The sequence below is a fragment of the Neopelma chrysocephalum genome, unplaced genomic scaffold, assembly GCF_003984885.1.
Source record: "Neopelma chrysocephalum unplaced genomic scaffold, ASM398488v2 Primary Assembly neopelma1_97102, whole genome shotgun sequence".
Lineage (NCBI taxonomy): Eukaryota > Metazoa > Chordata > Aves > Passeriformes > Pipridae > Neopelma > Neopelma chrysocephalum.
The window spans coordinates 6107411-6126081 of NW_020925744.1; the positions used below are offsets into that span (position 1 = coordinate 6107411).

The following is an 18671-nucleotide window of genomic DNA, read 5'->3' on the forward strand; positions in this document are numbered from 1 at the left end:
CCCTTAAGCTTTTACCGATATAGCATTTCTCCTAGAGTCCAAATAATTAACAAAAAATGGAAACGAAAAACTCATCTCTGTGAGGTACCAAGATGACAAGCTGATTTTAGAAGATAAGTGGAAGAGTAAATTTTGGGCACCAAGTAAAGTAATAAATCTGCAATTTGTCTTTCAACAAAGATAAGCTGACAAAATTCTAACAGAAAGGCTGTTGAAAAAAAAAGGTAAACTACCAACCAAGATACTCAAGAGCTTGATGCCACTCATAGGCACAGTCTTAAAAAAGTGACAGCAGGCTCCCTGCTACACTACAGAATGCAACAGAGCCAGAAATTGGAGTTCCTACTACTTTTTCCTCATTGCATTGCCTTCCGGGTTTTTTCATACAGTTGGTTTAGATTTTCTTACCTTCCTTCAGTGTTTTAGAAAAAAAGGAAAAAAAAATTGCAGGATTGAGTTTATACTTCCTGGAGGTAAAGCATAGACTCTTCCTTTACGTTAGGATGATCTGAGCACAGATGTGAACCTGTTCTCAGGCAGCAGAATAAATGTTCCTTCCAAAGGACACTGCAGAGCAGCATAAGTGGGTAAAAAAGACCCTAGAATTTTTTCACACTTTTTTTTTTTCCTCCTCATTATTACTGCAAGTCTCCATGGCATATGCTAGTAATGTACAGAAAAGTGATTAAAAGCAATTTACCTCTAAGTTCGGTCAGAATATCAATTTTTTGCTCTAGAATTGCTTCAAGTTGGGTAGCATAAGAATCCACATCATAGTCTACTTCTTCTGTCATGTCAAGAAGTAGTTTTTCAACTTCCAACCATCTAATAGATTCCTAGATAAAAGTTTAAAAAATAAAAAAAAATACATCAGCAAAGTTTCAAGACAAGTGTCAAGACAAAGAGCTGATTTAGACTTTTTACCAAAATTACCATACATTTACTGTCTAGTCATCTCAATATAACAGATTTAAATCCTAAAATGAAATCTTATTCCTAATTCAGCAAAACTGTATCTTTTCTACCTTATTTTTTAATTCCAGTGCTCATACCAGCAACAGGTAAACCCCAGCTATGCCAGTACTCTTCAAATTCAAAACATTAGGTGGTCATAAAGCTAAGAAACTCAGCAAGCAGAACTTTATGTCATGGTTGTGTCCCCTTAGGCAAGTTTCAAACTTTGAAGTCAAGCTTCAATTTTAAGTATCAGCTGGTTACCACTGACTATAGTCCTAGAGTCATTACTACAGTCAAGAAGCCAAGATAATTTTGTCCAGTTTTGAGAGAAGCTGTATAGAAGATGATCTATTTAAAACTCAGTAATTGCATGATCTAACTCCACTCGCAGGACTACAGTAAAGGCTCTTTCTCAGGCATCTTTGCACTCTGAATATCACAAAAAAAAAGGATTGCAGCAAAGAAGAATTGAAAGAGAAGCTTAAATCTTACAGAACTAGGCAAAGCTGTGATCAGAACTGATCCCATTGGAAATGCTTTGATTTAAAAAAAGAAAGCAGCTGACAGTTCTAGGCATGCTGGGCCTGACACACTAAAATAAAGTCTTTCCTTCTGTGCTCAGTAACCTAAGCGAAATTGAAAATTGTTTTTTGGCTTTCAGGACAGAAGGAGCTTGCATTGGGGTAAGACTCATGTAATCTAACATAATCTTGTACATCCAAACCAGAGAAAAACCAAACATCTTTAGAGCATGTTTCCTTGTGTTGGTATAGTTTAGCCATTTTTATCAGGAAAGAATGTTTTGTATCAGTTGCTTCCAGGAAAAAGCTGATAGAAGATGACTGGTACAGCTGGTAGATTATGTATCGGGGCAGCCCAGCCACTCACACAGCATAAACTAACAAGCCATGCTGCGAACAAAGGAACCTGAGTTCAGACACATTTCCTTCCAGTGACCACTGGAAGGAGCAGTAGTCTAGAGCAGAAGGCCAGATGGTCACACAGAGGCAATAACATCTTTAACTAATGCAGTTTGTCTCTCCAGAAGTCACAAGCATTAGTAAACAGCCACAGCATATGGCATATGACTTTCACACTTCTGTATGTTTTACTTCAGGGCTAATGTTTCACAAAAACAATCTCTGCATCTGTTGTAAAATGTGTTATTCAGCATCCTACTATATTATGAACACTCATCAATGTTCCACTAAGCTAGATACATAAATTGAAGTTTAATACAGGTTTAATACAGGTTTAATACAGGTTTAATGGTCTGCTGTTCTCTGGCAAACAGCCAGCCTGCCTAAAGGCCCTTTAGGTTATGAACAGAAGCAACTCACATTTCCTTCTCAAAACTAGTAACTCATTGCCACAATTCATTTTGTGAGTGTAAAAGACTCCGAAACACTGACGAGCACTACACTGCATGGGCAGTATTCCTTTCACAAACCCTGACAAATAGTGAATGAAAACCTTTACGTAGCTGTAAAATGGAAGCTAACAGGTAGTCTGAAATGTATGTGCCTCATCTGGATCTCAGAGGGAGATGTCACAAAAGGGTACTCAGATACAATACTTGGATGGACTGTTGCAGTATCTAGAGGGAGACAATCAAACAGAAATGGAGCTGATAGAGACATTACTATTAATTGCCAGCCCTGGCAAAGGAAAATTTTGCTACATTTCTGGGATGATACAGAAATATGCTTCTCTTTCATCGTGAGGACAAAGGTTAGTGGTTATGGAATCTATAGGCTTACAATAATAGATCAATTTAGAAATCTTTGACAGATCAGAACAGCCAGACGACATCCTACATCTTCAAAAGTATGCACTTTCATTGGGAAAACCTGAATTCCTGGATTAGGATAAAAAAAAGTAGAGCTCCATCTTTTACCTGGAAGACAGTCCTGTGGTCTTCTACTACTTGCTCTTCCATTTCTACCATTTGTGACACAGCTTCATGGAAAGTAAACAACTGTGGAGAAACTTCCTCTTCCTAAAAACAATAGTTAACCGTGTTAGTCCAGAAAGAACTGTGGCTACAGAAACATATTGAATGTGATCCATTTCATCACTGAACATGGAAAGAAATATGCAGAAGGCAAAACCTGTCAAAAATAGAATTTAATACTTCTAACAAGAAAATCTCCACAAATGAGCAAAGGGGCAATAAATTCAAAACATATTAAAAATATTTACAGATTTCAATTCAGTTAATATTCACTAAAATTTTCAGTCACTAATCTTAGCAAATATTGGAAAATACGGTATTCCACATAAAAATAACAAGTTGAAAGTATGGGAAGAAGAAACCACAAAGGAAAAATTATAATTTCAAGTAGGTTTTAATGCCTACAAAAAACTCTGGTTTTCTGTCAGGGCTTTTTGTTGTGCGTGCTGCAACAGACAAGCAACAGTTTTCAAAAAAGAAGAACAGCAATTACATTCAATACATTTCAGGAAATCAAAATTAAATTAATTCTTCGGGAAAAAAGTTAAATGTGAAATGAGAAATATAAAATGTACATAGTGATTCATACTTTAGAAGAATGCACTCACGGAGGTACATACTGCGGCAAACAGGGTTTGTTTAGAAATGAATAGTTAACAATAAAAGAAGAAAGTGCTAGGTAGGCTTTAATTAATGTTTTAGCAAGACAGTACAGTTCATTATACAATGCTTTTGAAATATTTTTTAAAGCTTAATTTCATTCCACATGAGTAATGAACAAGTGTGATATGAAAGGATATCTGTCTGGAAGGACTGTCCAGTGAGAAGCTATAGGAATCACTAGCATGTTCTTATAAAACAGAGTACTGGAAGAAAAGCCAGTTATCAAAGTGAGAAATACTGCAGACACCACAAAGAAGTGGTGAAGAGAAAAATTCTGAGAAACAGAGTTTTGTGAAAAAAGTTAGGATAGTAAGGATTTTTCCTTTCTATTTTTCATCAGCATTTTCATAAATTGAGTTTTAATCCCTACTGAATATTTAAGGAACCGTGACTAGAGCTGATAATCAGCAATGAAGGAAAATGCCCGTTGGAAGATGCCTCTCAGCTCCCCCCTCCTGCAGCACAGGAAGACATGTTGGGACCATCATGTGGTTCTCTTCCCAAACAGTGCACTGGGGTTTCACCCCAGCAAAATCAGGATGTCAGGAGGAAGAATGATGGGTAGCCAGATTTCTACATGCAGAGAAAGGCAAACTTACTTGAAATGGGGTTTGCATGCAGGGAAAATAATGCTCAAGACCACAAAGAGTGTTAAATAAAAAAGACAAATGTCCCAGATACTTCTAAACTGCTGAAAAAAATGTGAAGCTATACTGGAAAAAAATGCACACTTACAGACTGCCAGAGCTAGAGCAGACCCTGCCGAGATATTAAAATCCCTAATCAGAAAGGAAGATTAAAAAAAAACCTTCAAGAAATGTTTCTGGGTTTGGTTTTTCTTTTGTATGCAAATGAACAAACAAGTGAAAAGGTGAAGAGGTATGATCTATTTACCTGAAGATCTTGCTAACAGGCTACAAATACACATTAATCTGGATTTGTTCTGCCACTGCATTTCATTATCTCTTTCCATGTAATAATGTAAACTACTCACGTTTTGTTCACAAAGCAGTTTGAGATCATCTCTCTGAGGAGAGCTTCCCACACCCCACTGTGTCTCCAAGTCATCCATCTGATTGGGAGCATGGTGTATAATGGAACGGATATCCCCTGAGGTATTAGGATCGACCGTCAGCTCCTTCACCCTACGAACAGAAAATGTTCCAGTTGTAAATTAGTAACCTCCTGTGCAAAAGAGTCACAACCAAAAATAAAGCTCTATATGTTTATGCGCAATTAATTCATTTAATAAGGAAGATGATGATGTCAGCTTCACAAATTTAATGTACTTTCAGTGACAAAAAGGTGTTAGTCTGACTTGTAAAAAGGATGGACCATTGCATTTTTACTACTTGCACATGGATTACAACCAATCTTCTAGCAAGAGGCATTTCCTGATTAAAATCTTACTACTACTTAACAGGAGGGCAAAAATCTCAAACCCCTCAACAGTAACTCCTTAACAATGAGTGATATTTGAAAGGGAAGTTCATTCAGCACCCTAAACCTGACCACCTTTCTTCTTCTGCGTACACAATTGTGCTTTAAAAAAGTTAGTCAATCAGCACACCATTAGCTGTTATAAGCAAAACAACCAAGAAATTCTGAAGAAAATAATAACTTGCAACCAAGTATTTCAGAGAATAAATAGATCCTTTAATTAATTTCAAGGTTGAAAATATTTTAATAAAATGTTATGCTCTTGCAGCATGAAAGTAGTTCAAAGATTAGTAATGCTTCTGTCAAAAAAATCCCATTTAAAAGCAAGTTTATGAAAGATGGATAAAAGTCTGAAAGTATAGCAAGTTTTAGAACATATTCTTCATTTCCTTAATGGGAAAAATGTTTTTTTCAACTAGCACTTACTTACTACAATGGAAAATATTTTTCATTTAACTTCAGGTTGATGAAAAGTTTTAATAACACACATATTTAGAAAACTTTTCAGAGATATTCAAGTTACCCTAAACACGGAATTGTTAGATTTTGTCCACTAAATGTACAAAGGTGACATCACCATTTTTTTTTTTAATGTATGAAAGAAACTAGCAAGTCTGGATATAGAATGTGGATGTTTAAGGAGCATAAACAAAATACTGGGAAGATGATTGCAGATCATGCAGAACCATCACCTGCCAAACCAAAATAAAAACAATGTATGTGTGACTCATGGCAAGGGGACTAATGAAAGGTTGATCTGTAAAACTACATAGCCAAAAAGAAAACTTAAAAATAAAGATTCCATGTATAGAATGAAGTAGACCTGGTGTTTGAAGGAGAAAAGTCGTCATACTCATAGGAAGGAGAGAGATCAGAGCGACTGCCACTACCCTGTGAGAAGGGAATGTCCGAAGGACTAATTCCAAACTCCTTTACTCTGCAGCAGCAAAATACAGTGGCAAATTAAAAGAAAATGTTCTCATAAACACATTTAAAATGGCAACTCTTTGTTTAGCATACTTCTTTAATATTTAACTACAAAATTATTTTTATACTGAAACACACGTGTGTCAACATATTTAAACTTTCTGCAAACAGTTCCGATTACTAACAAAACTGAACAAAACCAGTGCTGCTAATTTGCAGGGGACTATAATAGCAGTGTTTTCAGAAGAGTAGTTCCAGATTTGCGTTTGTATAGTTAATAAGATTTGGCTACATTCAATATTCCACTAAATGGCTCCTTTTAAAAACCAGTACAGCTACAAAACTTTAAATTCTATTCTGCCTCCTTTCTTCACTGCACACACAGTAGTGCCCAGCACCTAAAAACTAACTGTGAAAATGATGTATTGTTAGAAAAAAATAAAAAAACTATACAAACACATGAAGGAACATAACAGGGACAGGTACTCCGTAACAACATACAATTTTAACACCAAGGGGAGGAAACAATTTCAGCACAAATAATTAGTACACTAGAAATAGGTGTTTAATTAGTTTTGTAGTGACTCTTTGTAGAGTTACTTCAGCAATACAAGTTCTATAAGGGGGTAAAAGTTCCAACGAGTCTTGAACATGGACAGTCCTTTATTATGTTACTGTAAGGAGGTGAGGAGAAGCCTCCTTCTCTCCAGGAAGGAAATCACACAGACTGGTCCAAGCCAGGCAGGTTTACTCCTGGCTCCCTTGACTCAGACACAGGGACATTTAGATACCAAGAGGAGCTGGTGGTAAGCCTTCCTGGCAGGCCTTTGTGCCCAGCCAGCAACTGGCTGTGGTGGCCAGCCAAGCAGGAGCTGTTGTGATTCTGCCTTCTTTCACTGGGGCAAGCAGGCCACCACATGGTAAAAAATGGCAAAACCAGGGTACCTGATGGCCCCTGTCTGCAGCCTTCGTGCTTTGCAGCAAAACATGGGGAGTCTCTGGGTCAAGGTCTGACTGCAGGGACACACAGGACCTGATCACCCCATTTCTATTAAATGAGGGAAAACTGCAGCAGGTGAGGGCTTCTTTAAAACTCACTGGGGAGAGCTGAACACTTTCTTAGAGCAGTACAGGTCTCAAGCATCAGCATCTGCCTCTGGAGGTGCTAATTTCTCCACAGTGATCAAAAAGTCTGTTGGATTTACTGCCTTTTTATTTAGAGGTCTCAGATATTTATTTGCCTGTATTTGGGAAGCATGAAATTTCATATGAATGTATGATAGAGACTGGCAACTGTACACAATTCCACCATGGGGATGAAAAAAAAAATAACATCACAGAACTTCTAGGTAACATCCGAGGGAATCATCACAAACACTAATGCAGGAGATGGTTCCTCCAGAGCAGGGGCAAAACTAATAGTGACATCTCCCACGTATCTTGCAATCCACATCATCCATCTCTGCATTTCTGGATAATAGTGTAAATGCAATTTCTACAGTGACAACTTAAATTAAATGTGAGCCTGGATCAGTAATTTGGATCTTATTAAGAAATGCAACTACAATCAAATTATTCAAGTAGCTAAAATAATTATACATCATGGAACAACTATTTCAAATGTCAGTCATCAACAGCTGGTATAGCTATAAGAAATAATATTTTTTATACCTGTTTGCATATCTCAATGTATTTAGAGTGTTTTCACATGATGCCATCCCCGGAGAAATTGTAGCAATCTGGAGAAAACAAGCCACATGTTAATAAATTGCTTTGTACACATGAAAGGGTAGATGAACTCAAATCAACTTCATATATTTTTTTAATCTCCAGTTTCATTTGCGATCTTCTACAAAAAATGTCTGCTATGTACAGTTGTCCTTAGACAGCAATATCTCAGGGACACAGATGTCCAGTCAAAGCTTCAATTTCCTTTAACCATAAAAGGAACATCAAGAATTCACAGAAATTCTGTCAATTTCTCCAACTTCACCACCTTGGTAACATAATATGTAAATGCAAAGCTCTAACTAAAAAATAAAAGACTCCTCAAAATGGGAAATATGGAACTCAACAGAGTGTAAAACTAATATATCCTCCAAACAGTTCACAGATTATTTTTCATATATCTTTGTAGGTTGTTCTCTGTTCAAGGAGACTCTATGATGATTTTGGCCATAGTCAAAAATCATACTTATCAGTATTAAAGATGAGTTTAATTTAACTATTTTCCTAAGTAAAGACATCTACAGGTTGGACAGGTGCACTCTCTGATGGGTTAAGAACTGGCTGGATGGCCGGGCCCAGAGAGTGGTGGTGAACGGTGCTGCATCCAGTTGGCGGCTGGCCACTAGTGGTGTCCCCCAGGGATCAGTGTTGGGCCCAGTTCTATTTAATATCTTTACTGATGATCTGGATGAGGGGATTGACTGTACCATTAGCAAATTTGCAGATGACACCAAGTGGGGGGGGGCGTGTTGATTTGCTGGAAGAGGGCTCTTCAGAGGAACCTTGACAAGCTTGTGAGATGGTCTGATTCCAACGGGATGAGGTTCAACAAGGCCAAGTGCCGGGTCCTGCACTTTGGCCACAACAACCCCATGCAGCGCTACAGGCTGGGGACAGAGTGGCTGGAGAGCAGCCAGGCAGAGAGGGACCTGGGAGTTTGGATTGACAGGAATCCAAACACGAGCCAGGAGTGTGCCCAGGTGGCCAAGAAGGCTAATGGCATCCTGGCCTGTATCAGGAACAGGGTGGCCAGCAGGACCAGGGAAGTGATTCTTCCCCTGTACTCAGTGCTGGTGAGGCCACACCTGGAGTACTCTGGGCTCCTCAGTTCAGGAAGGACACTGAGGTGGTGGAGCAGGTCTAGAGAAGAGCAATGAAGCTGGTGAAGGGACTTGAGCACATGTCCTACGAGGAGAGGCTGAGGGAGCTGGGGTTGTTTAGCCTGGAGAAGAGGAAGCTCAGGGGACACCTCATCACTCTCTACAACTACCTGAAAGGAGGTTGTAGCCAGGTGGATGTCAGTCTCTTCTCCCAGGCAACCAGCAGTAGAACAAGAGGGCATGGTCTGTGCCAGGGGAGGTTTAGGTTGAATATTAGGAAAAAATTTTTTACAGAGAGAGTAATCAGACACTGGAATGAGCTGCCCAGGGAGGTGGTGGATTCACCATCCCTGAAGGTTTTTAAGATGAGACTGGATGTGGCACTTAGAGCCATGGTCTAGTAACCATGGTGGTGTTGGATCAAGGGTTGGACTTGACGATCTCTGAGGTCTTTTCCAACCCAGTTGATCCTATGATTCTATGGTATGATTCTGTGACACTTCTTCCTCAATTAGAAGTTATCTGTAAACAATATTTGACGGCAAACTTTTTATCAGATATATTTGGAATCTAAAGGTCATTCCTTTTCCAGTTAAATAAGATACTCTGAAGATAGTACCTTCTTTCCAGAACTCAGCAAAAATAAAAATTGCGATTGGGCAACAGTGGCAACATTATTTGTCCTAGTTTCTCTTAGCAGCCCAATTTTTCCACCTGTGCTCTTTTCAAGAGAGCAGTAAAGGCTCTACCCATGACAAACATCTCTATGATTCTACACAATAACATTTTTCATGGCATCACAAGAATGATGCCTCTCAGTCTCTCAGGAGACTGAAACCGATGGGGATTAGATAATCCCAATCTTCTCTTACATCCTGCTGCTGACATTCCTGTACTAAAGCAGAAGTTGTCACCCTGAGAGGAACTTCTCCTTCTGAGGAGAAAGGAAAAATATTTGTTAGAAAGCCTAAAGAGCCTGCTACCATGCAGACTTAAGTTTAAACTGCTAAGTTTACATATCGGTTACTAATGAAAACACACATCAGTTACCAATGAAAACAACAAGTGTAGATTTAAGAAGATCACACAATTGCACATCTCTTGTTCTGGGTTCTAATTAACAAAAACTTAGCCATTCCTAAAACCCTTCCTGACTTATATAATGTGAAAGATGTATGGATCTCTTCCATCAGCTCAATGTTCAGAGCATGCCACAGACAGGGATGTTTAGGGTGATGGTGTTTGTCTTCCCAAGGCATCATTGCATGTGATACAGCCCCACTTTCCTGGGCACAGCTGAACCTGCCTGACAATGGGAAGTGAATGAATTCTGGGTTTTCCTCTGCTTGTGTGCGTGTCTTTTGCTTTACCTATTTACAACAATTGCTACAATACTAGGAGACTGCTTCAACATTTTAAAGAGTATAAAGAGCATAAAGAGCAGTATACCTGCTATAGTACATATAGATAAATGCACATAGGGATGTGCCTCTGTAGGTGCTGTCAGCCATGTGGATACCCCTTTCAGGGCACATGAACCCATGCACAAGTCTTGGTATATGACATCTCCTCATGTCCCAACAAGCCCAGCCCAGGCAGGACAGGAGGACTCTGACCTCTTTGTCACTCACTTCCTCATTCTGAATTCCAAATGGGGATGGAAAAAGCTGCACTACTTACAAACAGGAGTATCTTTAAGACCTGAAATTACCATTCTTCCTATTTTGCATGTGTCTACATTGCTTATAAGCCATCACAGTGGGATCAATGGCCCTGCTGGGACACTGAAGTCTGCAGGCTCCTACTCCCACCCTGGAGGGTTGATGGGTCTGGCACTTCAGCAATGACTGCAGCACACTTAGGATGCAGCATGTCAAGGAGCAGCACTGGTTAAAAAATGAGACTATTCTATGTAGTTTGCATAGTTCATTGCAACTTTTGAATGGTGATAAATTATCCTACTAAATGGTTTCTCAAACAATTTAAGGACAAGAACAGTAAAACTGCAATGACTAATAAAGTTAAAAAAAACTTATTTATGCTGACTGCATGTCTCTGGATTTCTTTTGAAGGAAGCAGATCTTCCATGAAATATTCACAAATGTTAGTTATTCAAAGTGCAGAGAGTAACTTCCAACAGGCTAACTTTTCAAACTTCCTTCAGCAGTGTGGATACACTTGCTGGAGATGCACAATTTATTCTGATCCTGGATAGGATTTATGAAGTTATAGAATCATAAAATGATTTGGTTTGGAAAACACTCTTCAAGGTCATTTAGTTCAATCCCTCTGCAGTAAGCAGGAGCATCGTCAGCTAGGTATGTCTCAGTCGGAAAGAAAACAATCCTGTCTTTTCACCAGAAAACTGCAGAAAGGTAGGTTAAGAAATGCTATCTTATCACCATTTTCAAATTAGAGCCACAGCTAAAGGGAAGACTAGGCTGCCCTAACACCACAGCTTTAACGTTGTGGTCTGCAGACCTTTTTGGCTTCCAGACTAAGTAATTCCAAGGAGTCAGTGAAAAGTAACCAAACAAGCCTAGTAATCGGTGTGCACTGCAGAGAGTTTGCTTTCTTATAAGGAAAAAGATTAAGAATGTACAAATAAGCAAACTGGATGTCAGTGCTTTTATCTGTTCTTTCCTCCATCTGCCAGAAGAACTCTGTTTTTCAGACTGATGGAAATGCACATTTACAACTATTCAACAACATATGTATATATAATCATGTATTTTTATATCTATAGTAGCTAATAATAATTAATATTTTCAATAATTTTGATTTATATTTTATTTTATATATTATACACATATATATTTTTTACATATTTATTTACAGCTATTCATTCTATCTATCCCAGTAACTTCTCCCTCAACAGCCTGAAGCATATGCTGATGCCCTTGGTACCAACTTTTAGTCTTTGTCATTTAAAGATCATAACTCATCATAGTATTTCCAGTCTACACCACTTTTCCAAAATTCTGCATCAACAAAAAAGACTCTTCTATAACTAAGACACAATTAAAAACAAACAGACAAAATTCTAGCTTGAAGTGTTTCTAGCTGCCTGCCTAGCTAGAAAACTAAAGGAAGAAATAAGAAAGGTCAATAAAAAGTGAGACGGGAGCAAGTTATCTGAAATCACAGAATCATTTGGGTAGGAAAAGACCTCTAAAATCATTGAATCCAACCACTTACCCAACTAAGCCCACCACCATGTCCTTAAGTGGTACATCTACACATCTTTTAGATACCTCTAGGGATGGTGACTTGACCACTTTCCTGGGCAGCCTGTTTCAATGCTTGACAACTCCTTTGACGAAGAAATTTCTCCTAATGTTCAATCTCAACAATTCAGAAATGTCTCTGTTGAAATCCTCCTCCACATACAGTGTCAGTTAGGGGAGAAATTTAACTCCAACACACTGCCAGTAGCAAGCGACCAATTCGACCAATTTTAAACATAAAAGCCTAAATTCACAGTGCCTTTTCTCTTTGTTATTGTTAGAACAGTTAACCAAATCAACTTACCATACAGGTACGTGAGTTTTCTCCAATGAATGAATCTCTTAGCACCTGAGTAAGTTTACTTGCTCTGAAGGGTGTATGAGGTTTATTTCGGCCTAAGGCTCTAATGCACTCCTGAAAGAACAAAGAGGTTCTTTAACATGTGTTAAGTAAATATAACAAAAACGTAATTCAGAATCAGAAAATACATGTTTATTTTTTGCTCTCCCCCAAAATATCATTAAAATTTACCATTAAAGCTTGGATTCAGTAAGTGTTAGGCTTCCAGCTCTCTTTAAGCTCAGCAGGGAGGAAGGAACTGAAAAAGGACTTAGTAGCCTAAAAACTGAGTGTCATCCAAAATGTTTACATCTATTGTATCCAATAACAAAACAAAACACTGTTGATGTTAAATGTTCATGCTAACGATTATTCCTGATTATCAGCTACAAAAGCCTGAATGACCTACATCATCTGCCAGCAGTAGCAGCAGGGACAGGGACAGTGTTAACTATACCAATTAAAAGCAGTAGCTTTGATTCTGAATTTACCACAGACTTTCTTTAGAGCTCAGAAGAAAGCAAACTCTCTGAAAGCTTCCACCAAGTATGCATGGCTTTTTACTGATGTACTCAACATTGAAGACACTCAAAAATGTTAAGTCAATCTCTGTCTTAAAAATACTATTTAAGTGAAAAAAACAGAGATAAGGTCTCCTCTTTCATTTGCAGGGGCATGGAGCTACACTAATATTTGCAATTGGTTGGGTTCCAGTGAACAATACTCTACAGATGTAAATATTATGAAATTACTATAGAAGTTACAGCAGCAACTAGGCACAACAGTGCAAACCAAGACAGCATTACTCTAAACATCACTTCTATCCACTCAGTGCTCTAACATCATAAGTTATTTCCTAGGCAAAGAAAGTTTCATTTTAAATTTTTGTGGTTTTGTCATCATATTTTGACCATTAATTCAGATTATGCCTTTGGCTTGACACTTTGCCTACAGACACCTCTTCAGATGCAAGGTTTCCTTGGTGCACTTTTAACACATGTACACACAGAACTTCTATAAACAACCATATTCCAACTGCTTTTTAAATTAGAGCTTTGCTTTTAGCTGCACTAACAGATGGAATGACTTTTGTGTTACATGAATAGTTCTACAGAAGTTCAACTAATCCTTCAGCTGAAGACATATCCTTGTGGTCTTTTGAAATTTCCTAGAAACAGCTTCTTCCAAAAGCCAGGCTAGAAACTGTTGGATGATAGTCTGAGAAAGCATGGCAGCTGTGAAACAGCATAAAACAGAACTAAAAATGGGCTTGGAATAAAAGTTCCATTATACAGGATGAAACAAACACAAGGGAAAAATGGCTTTAACTAAAATGATTATTGAAAAACATGACCAGCTGAATTTTACAGAATGGACACAGCTCAGATAAACAGAAAGTCTGAAGCTTGTTGCATGCAAATTTCACATACAAGTGCTAAAATAGGACTGAATACTTATAGATAAGCAAGGCAGTGCATTCCTTGAATATTTGTAATTTGTACATTAATATTAAACTTGCATAAAGAGAAAAGCATGTAAGACAGGAAGAGGAGCAACAGATTTTCAACAAGTGACATTCCAAAGTAAAAAATTACAAACGTGTATGTTGAATTACTGATATGGCAATCAACAAGTTTAATTAAGATATTTTAATTTACTACAATGATTTTTAGTTTGCTTACTTCCTCTTCCCCATATAATTTTGATCAAAATCACTAGTACAGCAGCAGCAGAACCTTTTGCTATAATTAAAAAGACAACTTGTAGGAAAATTAACAAAATATGTTGTCTGAGCACTAGCCAGCACAAAATCAACAAGAAAACTGAAAAAAACCCCACCCCCGCCAAAAATAAGAAAACAACAACAACAAAAACCAAAACACAACAAAACAGCTTTATTCAATTACATTTGAAAGAACAGCAACACCAACATGTTCCCTGCATTGTTTAGTTTGATGCTAAATCAAAATAGGCCACACTTTTGGAAATGCTGCTTCCAATTTTTCAACATGCCACACAATTTTGTAATGACATACTATACATCACAATTTTGTGGTGTTTTGTGAGATCTCTTTAACCAGATACCAGTTTTCTCCCAAATATATAATGGAAATTAAAAAGTAAGCTAAGTAATTTAGGGGTTCAGATTTTTTAGATAAAACCACAGTGCTGGTGCATGGTATTTCACAGCTCTGTTGATGCATCCTGGATTGATGTACGAAAATCTGTAGTGACAGTATCAAACAATTTGCTGTGGATTTTATTTTAATGCATTTGTTAGTTCTTTCTGGACATGTTGCTGTTGTTTTGCTCTAGTGAATATATTAGCAGCAAATAAATATGTTGTCAATGTAATTTTATTTTTTATTAAAAAAAAAAGAAAGAAATATTCAGATCAGTAAGCATATTTATAATTAGTATTTCATACCCTGAGTACCAAAGTAAGTCACTTGCTTTCACATTTTAAATATATATCAGACATGTCTGCTAATTCAACTACTGGAGACTATCTGTTCAAGATGATTTTTTTGGTTGGGTTTTTGTTGGTTTTTTTCATTGACAAAAACTACATGCAATTTGGTAGGCCAATGTTTCTGCACTGTTTCTACTTGGGAATTATGAAGTGTTCCTTCAAGCATTTAGAGGAAAAATCAATATATTATTTTACCTGTCAAATCAGTAGAAAATGTAGACAAGTGAAGCCTGCAAAACCATTAATTTTAATAGTTATTGCTATCATATGTAGGCTTCCACTTACTCAAAGGCAATGGAAACATTTAAGTTACCTTGAGTGCTAAAAGGCTCTTGTTAATTTCTGCACCTTCCAGTCGGGTCTGCCTGTCTGCACTGGAAGTATCTGCTCCTCTTTCATTGCCAGCCAAATCAATCAGAGAAAATTTACCATGCAATTTTCCTTTCCTTCTGAGAATAATCTGAAATACTGCATGGCTTCGAGATGAATGTGCATTTGCAGATGTCTGGCCAGATGTCCTTTAAACGAGGGAAGAAAAGAGAAGGACATATGAATAGGCAAGGGACCACACAGGTTATACACTAACCTCACAGTGTTAGTTTTCTCAGGGCAGATTCTTGTGTTTTCGTACATGTTGACAGCATGTTTAACACTCTTGTGAACACTAGAGATAGAACACTAATAATTGGATATACATAGTACAATTATACCTCTTTTTTCATGTCTTCAATCAGAAATGGAAGATTAGTAACATTTTACCTCCCTTTTAAAAGCAAGAATAATCAGATCTTCAAATATTTCAGATTATCGGAGAGCTTAGACATAAAATGCTGACAGCACTTCTATGTGATCATGCAGTAGTCCATGCACAAGGCTAATTTTAAAAACAATGAAGCTCAAGTCTTAAAAAAAAAAGAAAAATTCTGCACTTAACCTCTGCCAGAATGCATCAAGGCCTTTTACAGATGAAGAATCTGGCAGCATTCCAGATTTTAAATCATGTGAACTTAAGTCAGTAAGCTGCTTATCTAATGCATACACATTATAATTTTCACATTCCATTGAAAAAGCAGTTTTTTCTTTTTAGGAGACAGAGAAGCTCTAAATATCTTTATTTGAAAGGTAGATAGATTCCTTACTTGCAGACAACATCATCAAAAAACTCATTGCGTATTAAAAAGGCATCACTATGAAGAGAACCCAAAAAAATCTTGTTCTGATTTTTTAATGTACAGTGAAAAACTGGTGTAAGATATGAAAGATACCTGCAGCTGTTGCCTACTTCAATAAGCTTAAGAACATCTTCAACACATTTGACTTCCCGCTCCTGCAATCCCACCACCTGGACTTGCTGTTTACCATCTTCTAACACTCTTAATTTTGTCTTCCTGTTCAACAAGTCAAAAACCTTACAGAAGGGGGAAAACAGAACAGTTAAAGAGGAGCTTTAAAAGACATCACTGTTTCAAATTCTGCATCAAAATACGTAAACCATTCCATGGAAAAACATAATTGCAAGGGGAGTGTAAAGAATTATTTTAAATATAGCTGATAGTACAAAGAGGAAAAAATATTTTATGTGACAAGCTCAAAATCTTGTTTGTGAATAAGAAATTCTTCCTTCCTTAGAGAAAGACCACGTACTTACCTTACCACTGTAGATCTCAAAAAATGTTGCATATACTTGAAGTTCTAACTTCTTATAGTTTGGCTTCTTTAGCATTAAAAAGACATCGCGAGCTGTGAATACATTTCCAGAATAAAAAGAAATCTTGTCATCTATTTTTATTTAGTGAACACTCATTCATGCGTAATGGTCTATTTTACAGCATCTCTTGTATTTTGCAAGAATAACAGAAAGGGTCAGTAAGTAGGTCTAAAACAACGCAGTTTAAACTACCACATTACACTGGAAGACTCAGAAGACCCCAAAATTATAAACTGTTATTGCATTTTTTGAAGCAGTCTATATTTACACTACTGTATAAAGGCTCCACATCTAGGAAATATCTTTGATGTTACCAAAGTTCCACTGCAGTGCAAAATATGTACACTTATGTTTGTATGAGAGGGAGTAGAAAATGTATTGATCCCAACTAATCTACCAAAAGTCAACTGATCAATAAAGTCTTACCTGCAAGCGCATATATGCCTTTAGAACAATCTTGGTTCTTTCCTGCAAAGTCACCACCCATAGTCTAAATTAAAAATAAATAAAAAAGTACATAAAAATCACAGAACTGTAACTTACATATTTCTTACTTATTAGAACTCAACTAAGTCTGTCATATGTAAAAGGAACTGTATTGCTGACACGGAGAAGAAATACTTACATGGGTTTTTCCACTGCCTGTTTGTCCATATGCAAAACAAGTGGCCATTCCCCTTTCAAATATGGTCTCCACTAAAGGTCGAGCAGTAAACCTTAAACACAAAACACAGCAGTACTCAACAAACTGGAGTACTTTAAGATGCACTACCAAAAGGATAATAAAAACGTTAAGACCAGAAGGGACAGAAATTGGTCCTGTAGTTTGAAAAGTCAAAGGACATTTATACATTAATTTCTGAACTAAAAGACTACAAGCTCTAAGGCATTAAAATTTCCCAAACAATGAAAAGCTACAAGGTCTCTCTCATTTATATCACAAAAATATTATCATCCTTTAAACCCCAAGGAAAAAGAGTTCCCTGGTTTAATGATCCAACGCACCACAATTTACTTCATGGAGTCTTGCACTCCCTACAGATGACAGAATAAGAAGACATTGAAATAGGATAGTGCAGCAGATATGAATTTTGTCAATAATAAAATTCAGCTGAAGGGGCTTTTTTTCTCCCCAAATCAACTTCCAAGATTAAATTTGAAAGACAAGTGGCCACAACATTGCACATCTTAGTATTTTGAGAACATGCATACATCGAGAAAAGGCTCATGAAAATGGATAGCCAAGTTGAATGAAAAAAATCTAGTAATTCCTGAGGTACTTCTTGCTGTGTCAAAAATTTTATCTGAATTATCATTTCTTATTTTAGAGAATTAAGTTTTACTTTAAGAAAAATGGAATTATTGTTCCTACTTCAGCTGCTTATCACCATTATTGCATTAAAAATTCCAAAAGCAAAGAGTAAACTAATGGAAGGTTACAAATGGAGATAAGAGTCTCTCTCTCTAAACTTTTTCTGGTTGTTTACACGTAAATCACCTATAAGTGACTCAAAAAGAAAAAATGGATTACAGAAACAAGGAAGTATTACATCTTTTTTTCATTCTGCTTTCAAACACAAGATCACTTACAAAAATAATATGGACAAAACTGAGCCATTCAGTAACCAAGGGTTATGCAAAAAATCTATGTCTAACAGAATCATGAATTTTCATCAAGAATATACCAGATGATTCCTGATCAGCCTTAGTCTTTTGTTTTTGCTTCTTCTAAATATATACCTCCTGTGTTATCAAGGATATTCCCATATTTTGACATTTGTTGTCTTTATTTGTAAAATAAAAAATTCCACAAAGCCTATCCACCTTAGACACATACTCCATTACTTCTGTTTGATTGAGTTTGAAATTATTTGTTTTCCTTATTTATAAAAAAAGGGACTTAATTATATCTGTTTTAAAGTAAGGCAAAACACAAACATATTTAGAGAAGTTTTCACAAAGCATCATAAAACTCCAAATTCTACTATGTCAAAACAGTCCAACTTTAATTTTACTAAGAACTTTTACTTGCAATCTTGTTCTTTCAGAAATGTAAAGTGTTTCTCCTTTAAAACATTCAAACTGGTGAGTATTTTCTAATATTAACAAAAACTTGCAACTCAGTGTTGCGATTTGTGGATTAAAAAATACTTA

At 36.8% G+C, this 18671-nt stretch overlaps 1 protein-coding gene across 5 annotated transcripts in view; it reads right to left on the reverse strand.

The window, feature by feature from the left end:
- KIF2A (kinesin family member 2A) overlaps positions 1–18671 on the reverse strand; it is a 59281-nt gene that overhangs the window by 9466 nt on the left and 31144 nt on the right. For 3 of the 5 annotated variants that reach the window (XM_027671383.1, XM_027671382.1, XM_027671384.1), the window contains exons 10-20: positions 17143–17233; positions 16944–17007; positions 16458–16549; positions 16075–16217; positions 15123–15327; positions 12301–12411; positions 7613–7680; positions 5838–5951; positions 4569–4719; positions 2855–2956; positions 701–836 (exon numbers count right to left, since the gene is read on the reverse strand). In XM_027671383.1, coding sequence (XP_027527184.1) covers positions 701–836; positions 2855–2956; positions 4569–4719; positions 5838–5951; positions 7613–7680; positions 12301–12411; positions 15123–15327; positions 16075–16217; positions 16458–16549; positions 16944–17007; positions 17143–17233 — 1277 coding nt within the window. The remainder of the gene's footprint in view (positions 1–700; positions 837–2854; positions 2957–4568; positions 4720–5837; positions 5952–7612; positions 7681–12300; positions 12412–15122; positions 15328–16074; positions 16218–16457; positions 16550–16943; positions 17008–17142; positions 17234–18671) is intronic. The other 2 variants (XM_027671386.1, XM_027671385.1) reach the window with 1 other exon arrangement.